At 37.4% G+C, this 16,155-nt stretch overlaps 1 protein-coding gene across 1 annotated transcript in view; it reads right to left on the minus strand.

Moving 5' to 3' along the window:
- Positions 1-9,397: 9,397 nt before the first annotated feature.
- The window catches only part of LOC143372313 (uncharacterized), a 48,510-nt gene continuing 41,752 nt past the window's right edge, over positions 9,398-16,155 (minus strand). The window contains exon 5 of the mRNA XM_076818412.1: positions 9,398-9,793. Within this exon, the coding sequence (XP_076674527.1) occupies positions 9,669-9,793 (125 nt within the window). The 3' untranslated portion in view covers positions 9,398-9,668. The remainder of the gene's footprint in view (positions 9,794-16,155) is intronic.

Genomic DNA, 16,155 nt, shown 5'->3' on the forward strand with positions numbered 1-16,155 from the left:
TTTTGGAATAATTTCATTTTCAAATAAGACTTTGTTTTTGAGGAAAACGAGCTGAAAAATCTGTCGATTTTTTCGGGAACGAAGGCTCGTTAGAAAAAGTTTTATTCTACGTTTCCGATTTATTTTTGTACGAGCAATCAGCCTGTAACTGGTTGGGCCACACGCCCTGATCTACCCTGTACTTATATCACCAGATTTACTAATTAGACATATAATTGTTTTCGCTCAGACGTCGTTATCTCCATGTGTAATAACATCAATAAATCATTAGGTGTATCATTTTTTAATTACTTTTATCTTGTAGCATCAGTACAAAGAAGTTAAAACTGTTTATCAAATAAGAAGGCGAGATTTATTTGAAATACCTAAATAAGGATTTGTTCGATTAAATAGGTATCGAGAAAATGTTCTATGTGTACAAATAATTGCTCAGACAGTGCTTCAAATCAATGTAAAGGGTAACTTTCAAATATTTTATTTTCAGGTTCGAATCGTTAATATTCCAATGAAACGCAGCACTTGCAATTAGTGTTTTATTTGTAGTGAAAATTCTGGTGAAACTAGATGCTTGACCTGTACTAGTTTAAAATGATTTGTTTCATAGAAGTATATTTTGCCTGCTTATTTTTCAATAATACGTTCACGATTGTTTTCACACGAACAGGGGGTTTTCTTCGAATAATACCTGATAGATAAAGAATCTACTCGAATAACGTATAATTCTAAATTATGTAATTCTCGCAAGAAACATTTTTCTGCGAAATTAGAAATAAAGCTAATGAAAAAATAACTGTAAAAACAAATGAAATATTTCAAGCGACGGAGGTAGATGGAAATATCATATATGAGCCGTTTATTTTGAAACTGGCGTAAGTCCATTGTCCAAAAAATCGAGTTAGCTATCTTAATAGTTACATTTTTACACGATCTTTTCATTCTGAAGAAAATTGTTACTAATATATTTAAAATCATTAAAATTTTGTAAAACGAAAACATGCTGGTTAATGAAGCGATGAAAAAGTTTATTTTGAAAGCGGCGTAAGTCCCATTGTGAGAGTTTCAAATGGATATGAAAAATATTGTGCAATAAAATTTTTTGAGATCACAGCTTTATGTTTAATCATCAAGGTAGCAGTTTAATTATCAATGTGCAATGAATTTGTTATAAACAATTTAATCTGAAATTCCACTTTCGATCCGCTGACAGATTCATACAGGTCTCCGGATATGCCCTTGCAATTTTCAGCAATTTGTTAATAATTTGTTTATAATAAATTACTTGCATATTACAAAGTAAATGTCTGCGGGACATAAAGCAGTCACAACTAAAACTACAGCGAACAGATAAAATCCAACAGGAAAAATGTATCGGAATACGCGACTTGGACGAAAAACACGAGACCAATCACAATCTAAAATATAAGGACTGAATGGATTTATTATATTATATACCACCCGCACACCATAATTATTTTAAATCACTCCCGTATACAAAAACTGGAGAAGACTGAGTAATAATTAATAAAACATTATTAATTTGAATGTAAAAATTACTTAACAAAGAATAAAAGTTGAATATTTTTTTTAGATTTTATAACAAAAGTGTATACATTTATTTTTACTTCAAGGGAAATTTACTTTTACTATGGACTTGTGCTTTCTTAAGAATTGAAGACGTCATTTCATTGATTTCGAAAGTGGCGTAAGTCCATTCATAGCTATCAAACACATATTATTTCTTAAATAATGTTAATTATGCTAATTGGGATGATAAATTTGACACCCTTGGGAACCCAAAAACATTATACTACTATGTTATACGTTATCCATATTTTTAAATTTATTCCAACGCAAACCCTTCAATATCTTGATTCGAACATAAATGGACTTACGCCACTTTCAAAATAAACGGCTCATATGTAGCTGCAGTGATACCTGGTTATACGAGATTCTTGTAAACGTAGGGTGACTGTACCTAATCCCGCCAATGTTCCTAATATCGCCACCCGCTATATCTCGCAAAGTAAGATCTAAAATTTATCGGTTATGCACTGAATTAGTACCGAAACATATGTAGGAAGACATACTGTAATTGCAGCATCATGTGATCAACAGTTACAGAAAGAGAAGTATTTTAGTGAATTATAATAGTGAAAACATTTAATGGGCTGCCACAATTTCACACCACATTCAGAGAAGGTAAGTCTAATAATTCCGTAAATGCAAGAATATCTACTAGAAAAACCTAATTAATAATGTACAGGGTCAGCGTTGTATCCTGCAACCCGCGCTCGTGTGAACTTGTAAAATGGCAACAGCGCCTCACGGACGCATTCCACTACAACCATGCACCGGCCCAGCGGAGAGCTGCCAGCGACCGCTGAACAGCAGTGATGCCCGAGCTTCGAGAATTTTGGGATGGTCTCTTTCAAATTAATGTCGCAAAGAGCTATTCAGAATTTCCCGGGCCGGGTTGAAAAATTTGGGGCCTTTTTCGTATAACTTTTGAAATATAAAAGATATTGGAATGCAATTTGCGCCGAAAAATGAGGAAAAATTATTCCCTCTTAATGATGGATAATTTAAAATATTTTACATTTACTTATTTTTTTAATCATAATTGTTGTAAAAAGCTTTTGCAAACTATTTATATGATACTGTATTTAATACTGCTTTTAAAACTCGTGGTGTTGATAGACAATAGGCTAGTTGTTTCTGTATCATAACTTTCAGAAATTGCGAAATTAAATTTTTGTTCAATTATGTGTTAGTTCTGCAGACCTCGGAATCTATTGATCTGGTTTTCGTTTTTATGATTTTATCCTTAATGCAGCGCATACCTAGATCAGACGTAAGGTACCCCTAATGGGTTTAGTTACCACTAATGGGACGTGACTTTGATTGTAGCGGTGTTTAATTTTTTTTCTAGAATTTTTGGGTCTGAATGTTTTAGCTACACAACGCCACGCGTATACGGGCTTCCGTTAATGTTATTTTTGGAACGATGCGCCATTATTAAGGGTATAGCGCCGCGGTCAACCCTGTCGTAGTTCGAGATCAGTCGACATTATTTTCAAATTTCATTACTGTAGTAGATAGGATGGCTCAATAATAACAGGCCTTATAGAAAAATAGAGATATAATATATTGAAAGAACAGGACATAAGAGAACACACACTAATGCGTGACTGCTTAACGCACGCCATCGAAGTCGACTGGTAACTGATCGTCGGAAGGACTCGGGTCCTTCCGACGCCGATCGTTTTCACGTACGCCGTTACCTCCCGAGTTACCGAGTGACTATATTACAGTAATTTGGGGTCCGAGTGGTAAACCGATCAGAAAAACGGAGCGCGCGGCTCGATTACCTGGGCCGGGAAATTCGCAATAGCTCTTTGCGACGTTAATTTAAAAGAGACCATTATAAAATTTTCGGAGCTCGGGCATCACTACTATCCAGCGGTCGCTGGCAGCTATCCGCTGGGCCGGTGCATGGTTGTAGTGGAATGCATCCGTGAGGCGGTGTTGCCATTTTCGTCTGTTCGCGCGCGCGTAGGTTGCAGTTTTAATGGATGACCCTGTATTGGTTGGGGCTAGATTAGTGCGTGGGGCGCGTAAAGCATGGTACCGAACCAATGTGAGTTTGGGAATACTAAAAATGAGACTGCAGTTACAAGCATTGCTCGATGAGGTCAACATAGGACATTGTATCGTCGACTGTGAAACAGTCGACGGCGACGAGAAAATGGTTGTGTTAGTAACGTCTGTATAGGTAAATTTCAATGTATTATGCCGAAAGTTTTTTATTAATAACTCAGAAACTAACAAATACCCGCAGCTAAAATTTTACATTAGAGGTTCTCTCCCCCTCCCGCCCAACCCTTAACATTTCGGTTCATTCCGGTGGTTGGGTCATACCGTACTCCGACAGAAATAAGAAAGAAATGTTGCACATGCAAAATAAAATCTGAAAATATGTTATTAACAATTTGTACTATTGATAAATTAGGGTGGTGGTATACTTATCCACTTCCAATTTAAAATGGCCGCCCTTCCTTACACAGTACTGACATCGTCAAAAAATTATATTTATTTTTTCCTTTCTCATATTTCTTATCTTTATTCCTGTCATTAATTGACTGAATCCTGGAACACCCTTATATTGGCAACGAGCTAGGCTGGGTTCAAGAATTTCATGTTTTGTTCTCAGGCAACGTGCAATCTCATTTTAATAATTAAAGGTCGCGTATTAAAAACACTACGTCGTTATTTTTCCCTGATTCTTGAGAGCACTCGATAGGAAGTGTCGTTGAGGTTAACAAACCTAATTCCGGCGAGACATTACGATGATTATGCCTCAAGTTGGGGAGAGATCTCATCTTACCCCTAGCGGATTTGTCTCCTCCTCTCCTTCCTCACCTGCGGTTGCTGGATATTCTGACATTTCTTTTTTACTTTATAGCTGTCTTTATCTGTGCTTTACAACGCACGAACAAAAATCTCGAATGTCGCGAGATCGATTTTTATCGCCAATGTAAATATGTACGTAATTTGTTGTTTCAATGCAGTGACAATCGTTAGCAATATTTGTCTAAATTATTACTGGAATGTAATAGTATTTGTAGGTAATATTAAGACAATTCCGATTTCTTTGAAACTGCAGGTTTCTAGGGGACCTCGATAGGAGTATCAGACAATTTTTTTTGCTAAGTACTTTCTGGTTCTTCTGGGTGAAACCACCCTTTAAAAGTTAATGTGGGATTCCTATTTCAAGTGCATCTTGAAAATTATAGCAGATATAAAAAACGGTTACAATGGCAATTGGATAGTTTTTATCTATCTATCTTCTATCTATATATGTATTATTATGGGCGAATTCCACTTACGCCCAAATCACCCGTGAATTTCATTAGGGTGGGTTTCCTTATACGCGAATGGACGCATCGTCAAGATTTTCAAAGTCGATTTTCTCGAAAATGAAGCGCAATATCAAAAAATTTTATTTATTTTTCTCGACTTATTTACTCGTTATAAGACGAAAAGAAATAGTAACTTTTTTTCATATCGCGCTTCATTTTCGAGAAAATCGACTTTAAAATTGTTGACGATGCGTGTAGTCGTGTACAGGAAAACCTAGCTTAATGAAAATCACGGGTGATTTGGATGTAAGTGGAATTCGACCTAGGGTGGCTCTTATTTTCGACTTTTTAATTTTCTTCGCGGCACCCCCCTCCCCCCCCCCACCCAGAATTGTTCCAGATAATAAAAAATAAATCTGTGTAAAGTTTGAGCCCAATCGGATAACGAGAAAAGGTGCCCCTGGACCCTCGAACATTTAAATAATTATGTAACAGATCACAAAGTCGAGTTTAAATAATATCCTCCAAGTTATTGATTACATAAAAAAATATGTCAAACAAAAGTTGTAGATCCAGACAAGGAGCATCTTTTATATTGTATGTATTACCTTTTCTCGCGCGACAAATGGTTTTCGAAAGAAGTCGAATAACGCTATCAACTGTTTTACTGTCTATAATACTGTCACATTTATTTTAAAAGGTGCATTAACCTAGGTAACACTGGGCATTTCAGCTAGTGCTCTATAACACTATGCAATCAAATTAAACAAAAAAAAAAAAGTTTGTGACGTCCCACCATTTTTCGCGCGGTCTAAATTAAAGTCTCCCCCATAAATCACTTCACAACTACGCCAGTATCCTTAATCCAATTCTTACCCCTTTTCCCCAACCATCGGGCCATCTAGAAGATGTACCTTAGCGGTCCGCATCTCGCGATGGTCAAGTATGAAATCTCCTTCCCCTCTTCTCCTCCCTCATATTTAAATCTAAACAAGTCCCTCCTCCCGGAAACCCCCTGTTGTGTATGTTCTTAACGTACTGGTGGCAGCACTGTTTTTTGAGATTCCGCGGCGTGCCGGTAGGAGTCGCCTACTGAGCACGCAGTTTTTCATCTCGTGTGCGCTCCTGAAAAGTCACTCGCAATTGCTCGCAATAAACTGTCGTAACCACATATCGTGCGAGTCTATTAGTTTCCCTGCAGTTCGTAGTAAGGATAGAAAACCCCCTTAACTCGAGACCACGTGTCATCCCCTCCATACGGCCCACAAAGTCAACGCCACTCTCACCCCTTTCCAATCAAAACACGCAAAGTACATCCAATGGGTTGAGTACCTCCTTTTCGAAAGCCCCAAATAAAAACCCCGGAAGTCCTATTGTAACGCATATTTCGCAAATGAGTCATCAACATGTTCTAATTATAGACCACATATTTTGCACGTGAGTCATGGTACATACCGCGCATACCCCTCGTACCTAAACACTGTATAAATACAAGGACCCCAGAGGCCGTAGTCCTCTTCTACGGAAACTCTCCTACAGAAGTAGATAGAATTAACCAAATAGCGAACCCTAAACCATTCAATGATTAGTCATACTATATTCAGTGCCAATTCTCTCAAAGGAATTACTAATCTTCGACATCAACTGTCATTATTATTACCTATAGTACCAGTGTATATCATCGTCATTTATATTATATTTCATTGCTTACGCTTTTCCTATTTCATATTATTGCTTATCGTATTGCTTTATATCATCTTCATTGCTAATGCTTATCGCATTTCATATTATTGCTTTTCATATTCTTGTCTATTGCTAATACTTATTGCTTTTCATATTCTTGTCTATTGCTAATACTTATTGCTTTTCATATTCTTGTCTATTGCTAATACTCACATATTTCATGTTCATACGTATATGGCTATTGCTTATCGTTTATATTGTTACGTCCGGAACGTAAGATTTTTCTTTTTGGTACGGGGTATGCATCAACAACGCCTAGCGTTATGGGAAATCCCTCGGTGATCACAGTCCCGCCTAGTTAGTCAATAATAATTTAGTAAAACCAGAACCCTTTCTTTGCAGCATCGTCGCCTCGACATATTGCCGTCTCGCGATAAGGATAAGGCGGTGCTGACGCAGCGGCTTTCTCACCAGAGAGTCGCGATCCGAAAGACCCAGAGGTTCTCTTGAGGTGCCGAATCCGCACTGTGTAAGCGGCAGGGGTGCGGATCAACAATGCCTCGGAGCATTGTGGGAGAACCCTTGTTGAGCGCACCTCTGACCGTCGCGCTAAACATTGTAACATAATCAGTAACAGCTAGGTACATCAGGAATACGCAGACTGGGTTGCTTCTTAGAAGATTGACAGAATTGTATACTCTACACCCGGTTACCGACGCAGGGAACGATGCCTTCCCACGGTTTTGTCGCACGTTCGGAGCATGTGTGGATTGTTAATGAATTAGGAATTGTTCTTTTAAACACCTATCACAATTTTTGACAGTCAATCGACTGTGGGATTCCGCTAGTCAGAAATTGTGTATATAAATTTATGTATGATGAGAAGAAGGCCTTCAGCCGTGTGAAATTGTACTGTTTTAAGGAGGTTCGATACCGGAGCAAAAATAATGAGAAATCTTTGAAAAGTGTTTTGATCTAATGTCCAAAGTGTAGTCCGCGTTGTGTTAAAAGTTCAAGTCGATTGACAGCACGGTTTATAAAAAAATTGAAATCAAAGTTGCGCTCTTATACACAGGCTGTTATGGGAGAAACGATAAAATTTCTATAAAATGTTACACAGAGTCCTTAAAAATAGTGAGAAAGTGCTAAAAAATGTGGCAATGAAAAGCTTAAGTATTCATATGAAATTTTAAAAAAAGAATTGGACATTTACCGTACGGTTTATTAGATAATTGAATAAAGACAGCAATGTGCTCGTATTTTTGGAACTGCCTGAAGGAACTGTTTGGAACGTGGCAACGCTGTACGCCAAGTACTCATCTATACCGTGTATATTTGTACAAAGGATACAGTAAAAATTTGTAAAAACACTACCAAGCTGTAAACATGTATTTAGTAATTTGTTGCGACGCCACAAGTGTAAAGTGGAAAGAGAAAAAAAGATGGACGCAAAGCGACGTTGCCGCATTTCGCTCGCATATTTTACGCTACATTTAATGAAAATATTATATTTCTAACTGCATTAAACATACTTTTTGTTTAATTGAGTTCCAAAACAAAATATGTAGTAATAATTTTATTAGGAATAGACATAAATAACATTTTTGTCTACATAATTTTTTTTTTCTAAGATTGGTATTACTGCAGAGCTCCCATGTATAAGCATAGGCTTACCCCTCTCGCCGCCTGCCCCGCAAGTGAGGTATCGAACCTCCTTAAAGATGTGTAGTGCCATGATATTGTGCGCACGTATGTCCCGTAAATACATTTGATACATTTTTGTTCGATTATATATACAGTGAGTAAAAAAAGTATTTGGACGGTTTTTAAAATCGCATAACTTTTTTAGAATTGGTCCAAACGACATGAGTTTTTTTTTTAGAAGCTAGAAGGATTAGTTTGCTAAGTGACGTGTTTCGCCGTTTTGAAAAAAAAAAACATTTGGTCGAAATAGAAAAAAAAATTGTAAAGGTCGTTTTTTAAACTTTTTTTGTGAGCCTGTAATGAAAATTCAAAAAACCCGTTTGTAGATTGAAGTAAGTTGTATACGTGCATAAAATTTCATCAAATTCGGTTAACATTGCTCCGAGCTACAAACGTGTAAAGATCGCAGAATAAGGTCAAAAATCGCTGATTTCGGGAATTTTCGCGATTCTCGACCTTATTCCGCGATCTTTAAACGTTTGTAGCTCGGAGCAACGTTAACCGATTTTCATGAAATTTTAGGCACGTATACAACTTACTGCAATCTACAAACTTTTTTTTTAATTTTCATTACAAGCTCACCAAAAAAAGTTTAAAAATCGACCTTTACTATTTTTTTCGCTATTCCGACCAAATACATTTTTTCCAAAACGACCAAATACGTCATTTAGCAAACTTCCTTCTAGCTTCTCAAAAAAAAACTCAAGTCGTTTGGACCAATTCTAAAAAAGTTATGCGATTTTAAAAAGTGTCCGAATATTAATGCGAGTCACTGTACATTAAATGTGACTAAGCAAATGTGGAAAGTTTAAAAGAAAGTCGTCCTATGTAGTCTTATCTTCAATATCATTTTTTTCGCAAACTAAGCCAGCAACCCACGCATCAAAAACAAACCTCCTTGATTTCATAAATTACACAAATCCTATAAAATATAGAAATCTTGCAATGAGGACCACTCGTACTCCCCGTTTAGAGACAGAAAGAGGTATTTGCGGAACAAGATTCATTTCCCTATGTTCTCGACACTTTGTGACTATAGAAATACATATACCCACAGGGTCCAACAAATTTTTCTTCCCTATTGAGAATATAGGTAACAAATAGACTAAATACATTTTTAGGAGAGTATAATAAGAAAATACTGCGAGACATTCAATTAAAGTAAGAATTTATTTGCATTCAGTTGCACATCATTTTACATAATGGTCGATACCATTCTGCACACATCTATTCTTGCTATTTGGAATTATTAAAAACACGTCAATTAGCTATAGTCAAGTTTTTACCGTGAGAAATTACCATACAGGTACAGCAAAAATGTAGGCTTTGTAGCAGTTGTTTTTAATAAGACCAACACTCGCAGGTGTGCATATAATCCAAGGGAAAATGTGAAACAAGGAAAATTTCGAAAGCCCTGTCACGTCACCGACCAGTCAATAAACCAATTAACGCTTGTTTCTCTTTCTCTTTCTTCCTTACAGTCTCTAAATTCCGTTGCTTCCATGAACTTTTGCGCAGTTTTATGGGCCGGGAGCCAACGTAGCGCCCTGAAATAGAATAACAACTTGATTAACTTGTAGAATAATTTGAAATATGTATAAACAGCTTATCAACTAACGATTTAATCTTATGGAATTCTTTAAGCTACAAAAGAATGTACGAAAGTCGCCCGCTGGGTGAAATTTCAACCATTTACAGTTTATTAATATACCCTATCGTACTATTTTACAAAGTCCTTTGCCTGTTAATAATGTATTTTGTACCCATGTGCCGGTGATTATGAAAGTGGTGTAAGAACAAAAAACCCAAAATTGAGATTTCTATTATTTTGTAACTTATGTTATACTAGCGACCCATATCTCGGCTTCGCCCGAGATAATAGCGTGACTAATTCGTGTTTATTAATATCTTTTAAGGAAATTAAGTATTTTGGAAAAGAGCTTGATTTCTTCGTAATATTTCGGAGAAGATAACATTCTTGGTATAATGATTTTCTGACATTAGGATGCATTGTTGTTGCGCATCACCTGCCGGAGCAATGATGACAAATATTATCCATCGCTCCTATTTGAACTTATCCTATGTTAACATCCTACTTAGTTAATTCCTGGATCATAATTCAATGCAAACCTTCTGGCAACATTCACTCTTATAAGTCCAGGATTTACCAGCAGTGTTACCAACCCTACGGATTTTTCCGCAGATCTACGGATTTTTTACTTTATCTACGGATCTACGGATTGTAAACTGAAATCTACGGATTTTTTACCTTAAATTATTTAATACTATTAATATGTATAATTTTAAAACTAAGGTAATTCGAAGTTGATAAAACAAAAGATTCTGATTCTGATTAAAGAAATCATTTACTGTTTAGTTTGACCCATTGATTTTACGATCCAAACCGCCGATTTACTGCGGGTAGCTAAATTCCACTTCACTACAAGAGCTTTTCATCACACTTAATCGAGTACAATAGGAATTAGCAAAATTGATTTCAGAATCTTTGCATATCAACTTTTTTAATTCCTTTTCTTGAATTTACGTCGAGACGAAAGGCTTTGGCGAAAACGACTTTCAGGGGAACATTATTTTTGGGAAAAGCTCTTGTACTGAAGTGGAATTAGTAAAAGTGGATTTCCCAACTTTTGCACGTGAACTTTTTTCGTAATTTGTGAATTTTCGTGGTGACAATAATTTTTTTGAGGATGTTAGGGGAGGGTCGAGATATAATATTTCTAGAAAGGATTTGTTCCATGAGCAAGGGAATTAGCTTCTATCATACATGTAATAATTAACACTTTTGAAGAAAATCCGTAGATCAACGGATTTTTCAAAGGGGGATCTACGGAATTCTACGGAATGTTGAACTTTTCTCTACGGATTTTCAAAAATCTGAGTTGGCAACACTGTTTTTTACCAGTGTATCTTAATATATAAAGCAGAAAGTGTTTTTGTGTGTTTATCTGTCGCCTAAAAACATTCGAACGGTAAACTCAGGGGGTCACGAAATTTGTCCCAGCTCATTATACCCATCTAATCCAGATGAACGTGGCTAATTTCACAAAAAAGATGAATAAGTAAAAAACAAATTTTTTTATAAAATCAGAATCTCAATTTCGGGTGAAGCTGAGTGGCAAAGCTAGTATTGCATACGTCGAACAGGAGTGGATGATCTTGACAAATTTGATCGCACCCGGGGCATAGTAAAATCTACACGCCGTACACATAAACCTGCAACAGCAATTTGTAACCATACGATCATTCTAACATATATGTCCGCGGTAAGCCACTTCTCTAGCGAGAAAGCGCGCGAAAAGCTTTGCCATCTGGTGGTGACATCACGGTACTGCTGCGGACGCGAAGTAGACTGATGTATACACGGGTTACGTGGTCTGTAAAACAGCCGTACACATGAAATGTTTACACATAAATTACATGTTAATATCGCGTTTCTGAGACATGCTACATAGCCTATGTCCATCCTAGAGTATGCAGAAATAACGTGTTAAAAGTTGAAGAAGATCGGTTCAATAGGTTTTGAGTTTTGCGCGAACATAAAAATCGGCTCTCTCGTTATATAATAGTATAGATTGCTTTATTGATTTATATTTCAATATGGTGACAGAATTGTTGCAAATTAACAAGTAAGCAATGACACGATAGAGTCACTTTCATAATGAGCCGCGATTGTTTGATGTTCATTTCAATAGTGGTGCAAGTCATTTGTACTGGGTAAGGAATTTTTTGGGAAAGAAAATAATTACATATTGTTGTATTACGTATTAACCTTAGATGTGGGATAAGAAAAGAAAAAAGAAAGAAAACGCGAAATATATTTAACTAGCTTCACTATTCCGCTTCGCCCGAATTTTGATTCTGATTTCTTAAAAAAAATTTTTAATTTTTTTTAGAAAATGGTCACATTCATCTGGATTGGTCAGGCATAATGAGCCGAGGCACATTTCGTGATCCCAGAGTTTACCGTTCGAAAGTTTTTAGGCGACAGACAGACACACAAACATATAGCAGCTTTCTGCTCTATATATTAAGATTATGCTGAAAATGTGAGAAAAAATTAGGAGAAACAGTGTCTGAAAATAAAAATTGCTTTTGTTCGATAAAATGTTTTAATTTATTGTTGTTGAAGTTGTGAAGATCGAAACACTACGTTTCAGAACTTTTAGAATTTGGGAGATATTCAATGGTTTAAAAAACACATTTTCGTACAAGTTACTCATCAAATGTTACATTGATAGATAAATTTGACATTAGAAAAGCATATACAGGGTCAACGGTTTATCCTGCAACCCGCGCTCGCGCGAACAGGTAAAATGGCAACAGCGCCTCACGGACCCATTCCACTACACCCATGCACCGTTCCGGCGTTCGGAGAGCTGCCAGCGACCGCTGGACAGCAGTGATACCCGAGCTTCGAGAATTTTGGGGTGGTCTCTTTCAAATTAACGTCGCAAAGAGCTATTCAGAATTTCCCGGCCTGGGTTGAAAAATTTGGGGCCTTTTTCGTATAACTTTTGAACTATAAATAATTTAAAATATTTTACATTTACTTAATTTTTTTTCTATCAATTTTTTCACCATAAGTGTTGTAAAAAGCTTTTGCAAACTGTTTATTAAGGGGTAACTAATGGGACGTGTCTTTGATTGTAGCGGTGTTTGGATTTTGTTTCTAGAATTTTTGTGTCTGAATGTTTTAGCTACTCAACGCCACGCCCATACCGCCTATGCGCCATTATTGTGGCTTTTACACGCAGGTGGCGAAAAATCTCGGTGCGAGTGGTAAACCGATCATAAAAGCGGAGCGCGCGGCTCGATTACCTGGGGCCGGAAATTCCCAATAGCTCTTTGCGACGTTAATTTGTAAGAGACCATCCTAAAATTTTCGGAGGTCAGGCATCACTGCTGTCCAGGCCTGTGATGCCAGATCGGGGACGGGTTCCCTCGAGAATTTCCCCCACCTCGCGCGCACTACGCCGGAGCTGCGTATCCGTGAGTTGGATTCCGAAGCGCCGAGCTCACGGACACGCTGCTCCGGCGTAGTATGCGCGAGGTGGGGGAAATTCTCGAGGGAACCCGTCCCCGATCTGGCATCACAGGTCCAGGCAGCTAGCAGCTCTCCGCTGGGCCGGTGCATGGTTGTAGTGGAATGCGTTCGTGAGGCGCTGTTGCCATTTTACAAGTTCGCGCGAGCGCGGGTTTCAGGTTAAAACGCTGACCCTGTACAGTGAGTGTCACTCAAAATCGTACACTGTGACGCTTGCCAGATTATCGTTTGAAAAATATTGTTATCATAGATGTAGGATGAAGGTATTTTAGGAATAAACACACTAACATAATTGTATTCAATATATACCGATTGCATATAAAAAGCTTTATCCGTAATAAAAAAATTATACATATTTGGAAATATTGTATAGAAAATGCCAGTCGCTGAAAATCGGACATGTTGGTACACCTGTAAAAAGTACGGGAATAACCTGATTTTCTTTTCTGTAACAGTTGGCTATCCTTTTTTTATACCTCCATTCAAATGTTTTGTCTAACTAAAAGTCGCAAATTAGTGCACAACGGGTAAAATTAATTAAAATGAAGCGAACCACTCTTGAAGAACGGGAATTGGTTATTTACCATTATAAAAATGGAAAAAGCCTAAATAAAATAGCTGAAATTATTAATCGGAAAAGGAGTATTATACAGTATATATTTGGAGTACAAATTAGTTCGGTCCGTTTTTTTGTGGTCAAAAATGCAATTATTTCAGAACAAAATGAATGAGCAGATTAATCAAAGTATTGTCCATCGCTGGCTACTACTTTGTCCCACCTCCCAGGCAATTTTCGAATTCCATCTCGAAAAAATGTCTCGTCTTTTGAGGCGATCCAAGTTAGGAGCCAATTTTCGATTTCTGCGAAAGAAGTGAACCGCTGACCTGCCAAATCGTGCTGCATCCGTCGGAACAACCAATAATCTGAAGGAGCAATGTCCGGCGAATGCGGCGGGTGCGGTAAAATATCCCACTTGACCGTTTCCAAATAAGTTTTTACGACTTTTGCGACATGAGGCTGAGCGTTGTCATGCAAAAGAATAACTTTCTCATGTCTTTGCTCGTATTCCGGCCGTTTTTCTCGTAATGCACGGCGCAAACGAAGCAATTGTAGCCTATACCGCTGGCCCGTAATGGAATCGCCAGGTTGTAGCAGCTCGTTGTATATAACACCCTTTTGGTCCCACCAGATACACAGCATGACCTTCGAACCATGAATATTCCGCTTTGGTGTTGATGTTGAGGTCGATGACACCGATTGACCGGCCATAGCGTAATATTTTTTCTTCTTGGGGTTATCGTGGAATATCCATTTCTCATCCCCAGTTACAATGCGATGTAAAAACCCCCTTTTTTTGTTGCCTTTGAATCAGCTGCTCGCAAGTGTGAAATCGCCTTTCAATGTCTCTTTCTTTCAGTTCATAAGGCACCCAATTTCCTTCCTTGTGAATCATTCCCATGGATTTCAATCGTACGCAAACTGCTTGTTGCGTAACTCCCAATGATTCTGCAAGCTCCTCCTGCGTTTGACTCGGATCTTCATCGAGTAATGCCTCCAATTCTGTGGCTTCGAATTTTTTTGGCTCTCCAGAGCGAGGCTTGTCTTCAACGCTGAAATCACCATTCTTGAAACGTCGAAACCATTCCCTACATGATTTATCAGTTGGAGCATTATCACCATAAACTTCTACAAGCATACGATGCGGCTTCAGCTGCACTTTTCTTCCAATTAAAGCAACAAACTAAAACCTCCCGCAAATGCTGCTTAGTTAACACAAAATTTCACATATTCGACACAGTAAAAAACAGACGTTTTGTATGAAACTCAAAGCGATATAATCTAAATATTATTGGTAGATATCAAACCACTCTAAAACAATCGAAATCAGCTGTCATTATGAAACATTCATAACAGCCAGAGTCATCTTTTGAAAACGGAGCGAACTAATTTGTACTCCTTAATTAAAAGATATAATGAATGTGATCGTGTATTAAACAAAGTGAGAAGTGAAAAAAAGAAGAAATTGAATACGCGAGACGAGCGGTGGATTATGAAAATTGTAAAAGATAATCCGAGGATTAGCGCACCAAAATTAACTGCTGATGTAGAAAAGTATTTAGGCAAAAAAGTAAGTAATTCCACTGTCAGAAGGATTATTAGACACAATAATTATCATGGACGAGTTGCGCGAAACAAGCCCTACATCAGCCGGCAAAATAGGAGAAAACGAAGAGAATTCGCAAGAGAATATATATATATAATGTAATTGGGCCGGAATAATCTCAAAACTGAGTTTCTCTCTCTGTAAAAGATTTTTTTTTTATTTTATTGTTTATGTTCTTATTTACAACTATTTACAACGCTTACCTGTAAAAGAGAAACGGCATTAAATGTCAATTATTCCCCAATTACAATCTCTATTTCCTGTTGTCTTTTAATTCGTGGAGCTTTGTCCTTGCACTGGTGTTTACTCCTTAGTCTTTCTAACCTCCTCAGCCAACGCGCCGTGAGTGCGCGGGCTAATTTAAAAGGGAGTACCCTGTACTTTCTTTGCATATATAAAAAAAGTTTCTGATTTTTGGAAGGACGTTACTTTTACAGACGAATCTAAATTCATGAAAAATACATGTATGGCGAAAGTGTAACGAAGAGATGAAGACACAAAATCTTCGGCCAACGGTGAAGTTTGGAGGATGCCAAATGGTCTGGGGTTGCACCTCAGCCTCTGGTATAGGTAATTTAGTATTTACAGATGAAAAGATGGACAAAGGGGGGTATTTAAACATATTGAAAAACAATGTAAAGCAAAGTGCGGAAAAAATAGGTATTTTAAAAACTTTGAA

The sequence above is a fragment of the Andrena cerasifolii genome, chromosome 1 (assembly GCF_050908995.1).
Source record: "Andrena cerasifolii isolate SP2316 chromosome 1, iyAndCera1_principal, whole genome shotgun sequence".
Lineage (NCBI taxonomy): Eukaryota > Metazoa > Arthropoda > Insecta > Hymenoptera > Andrenidae > Andrena > Andrena cerasifolii.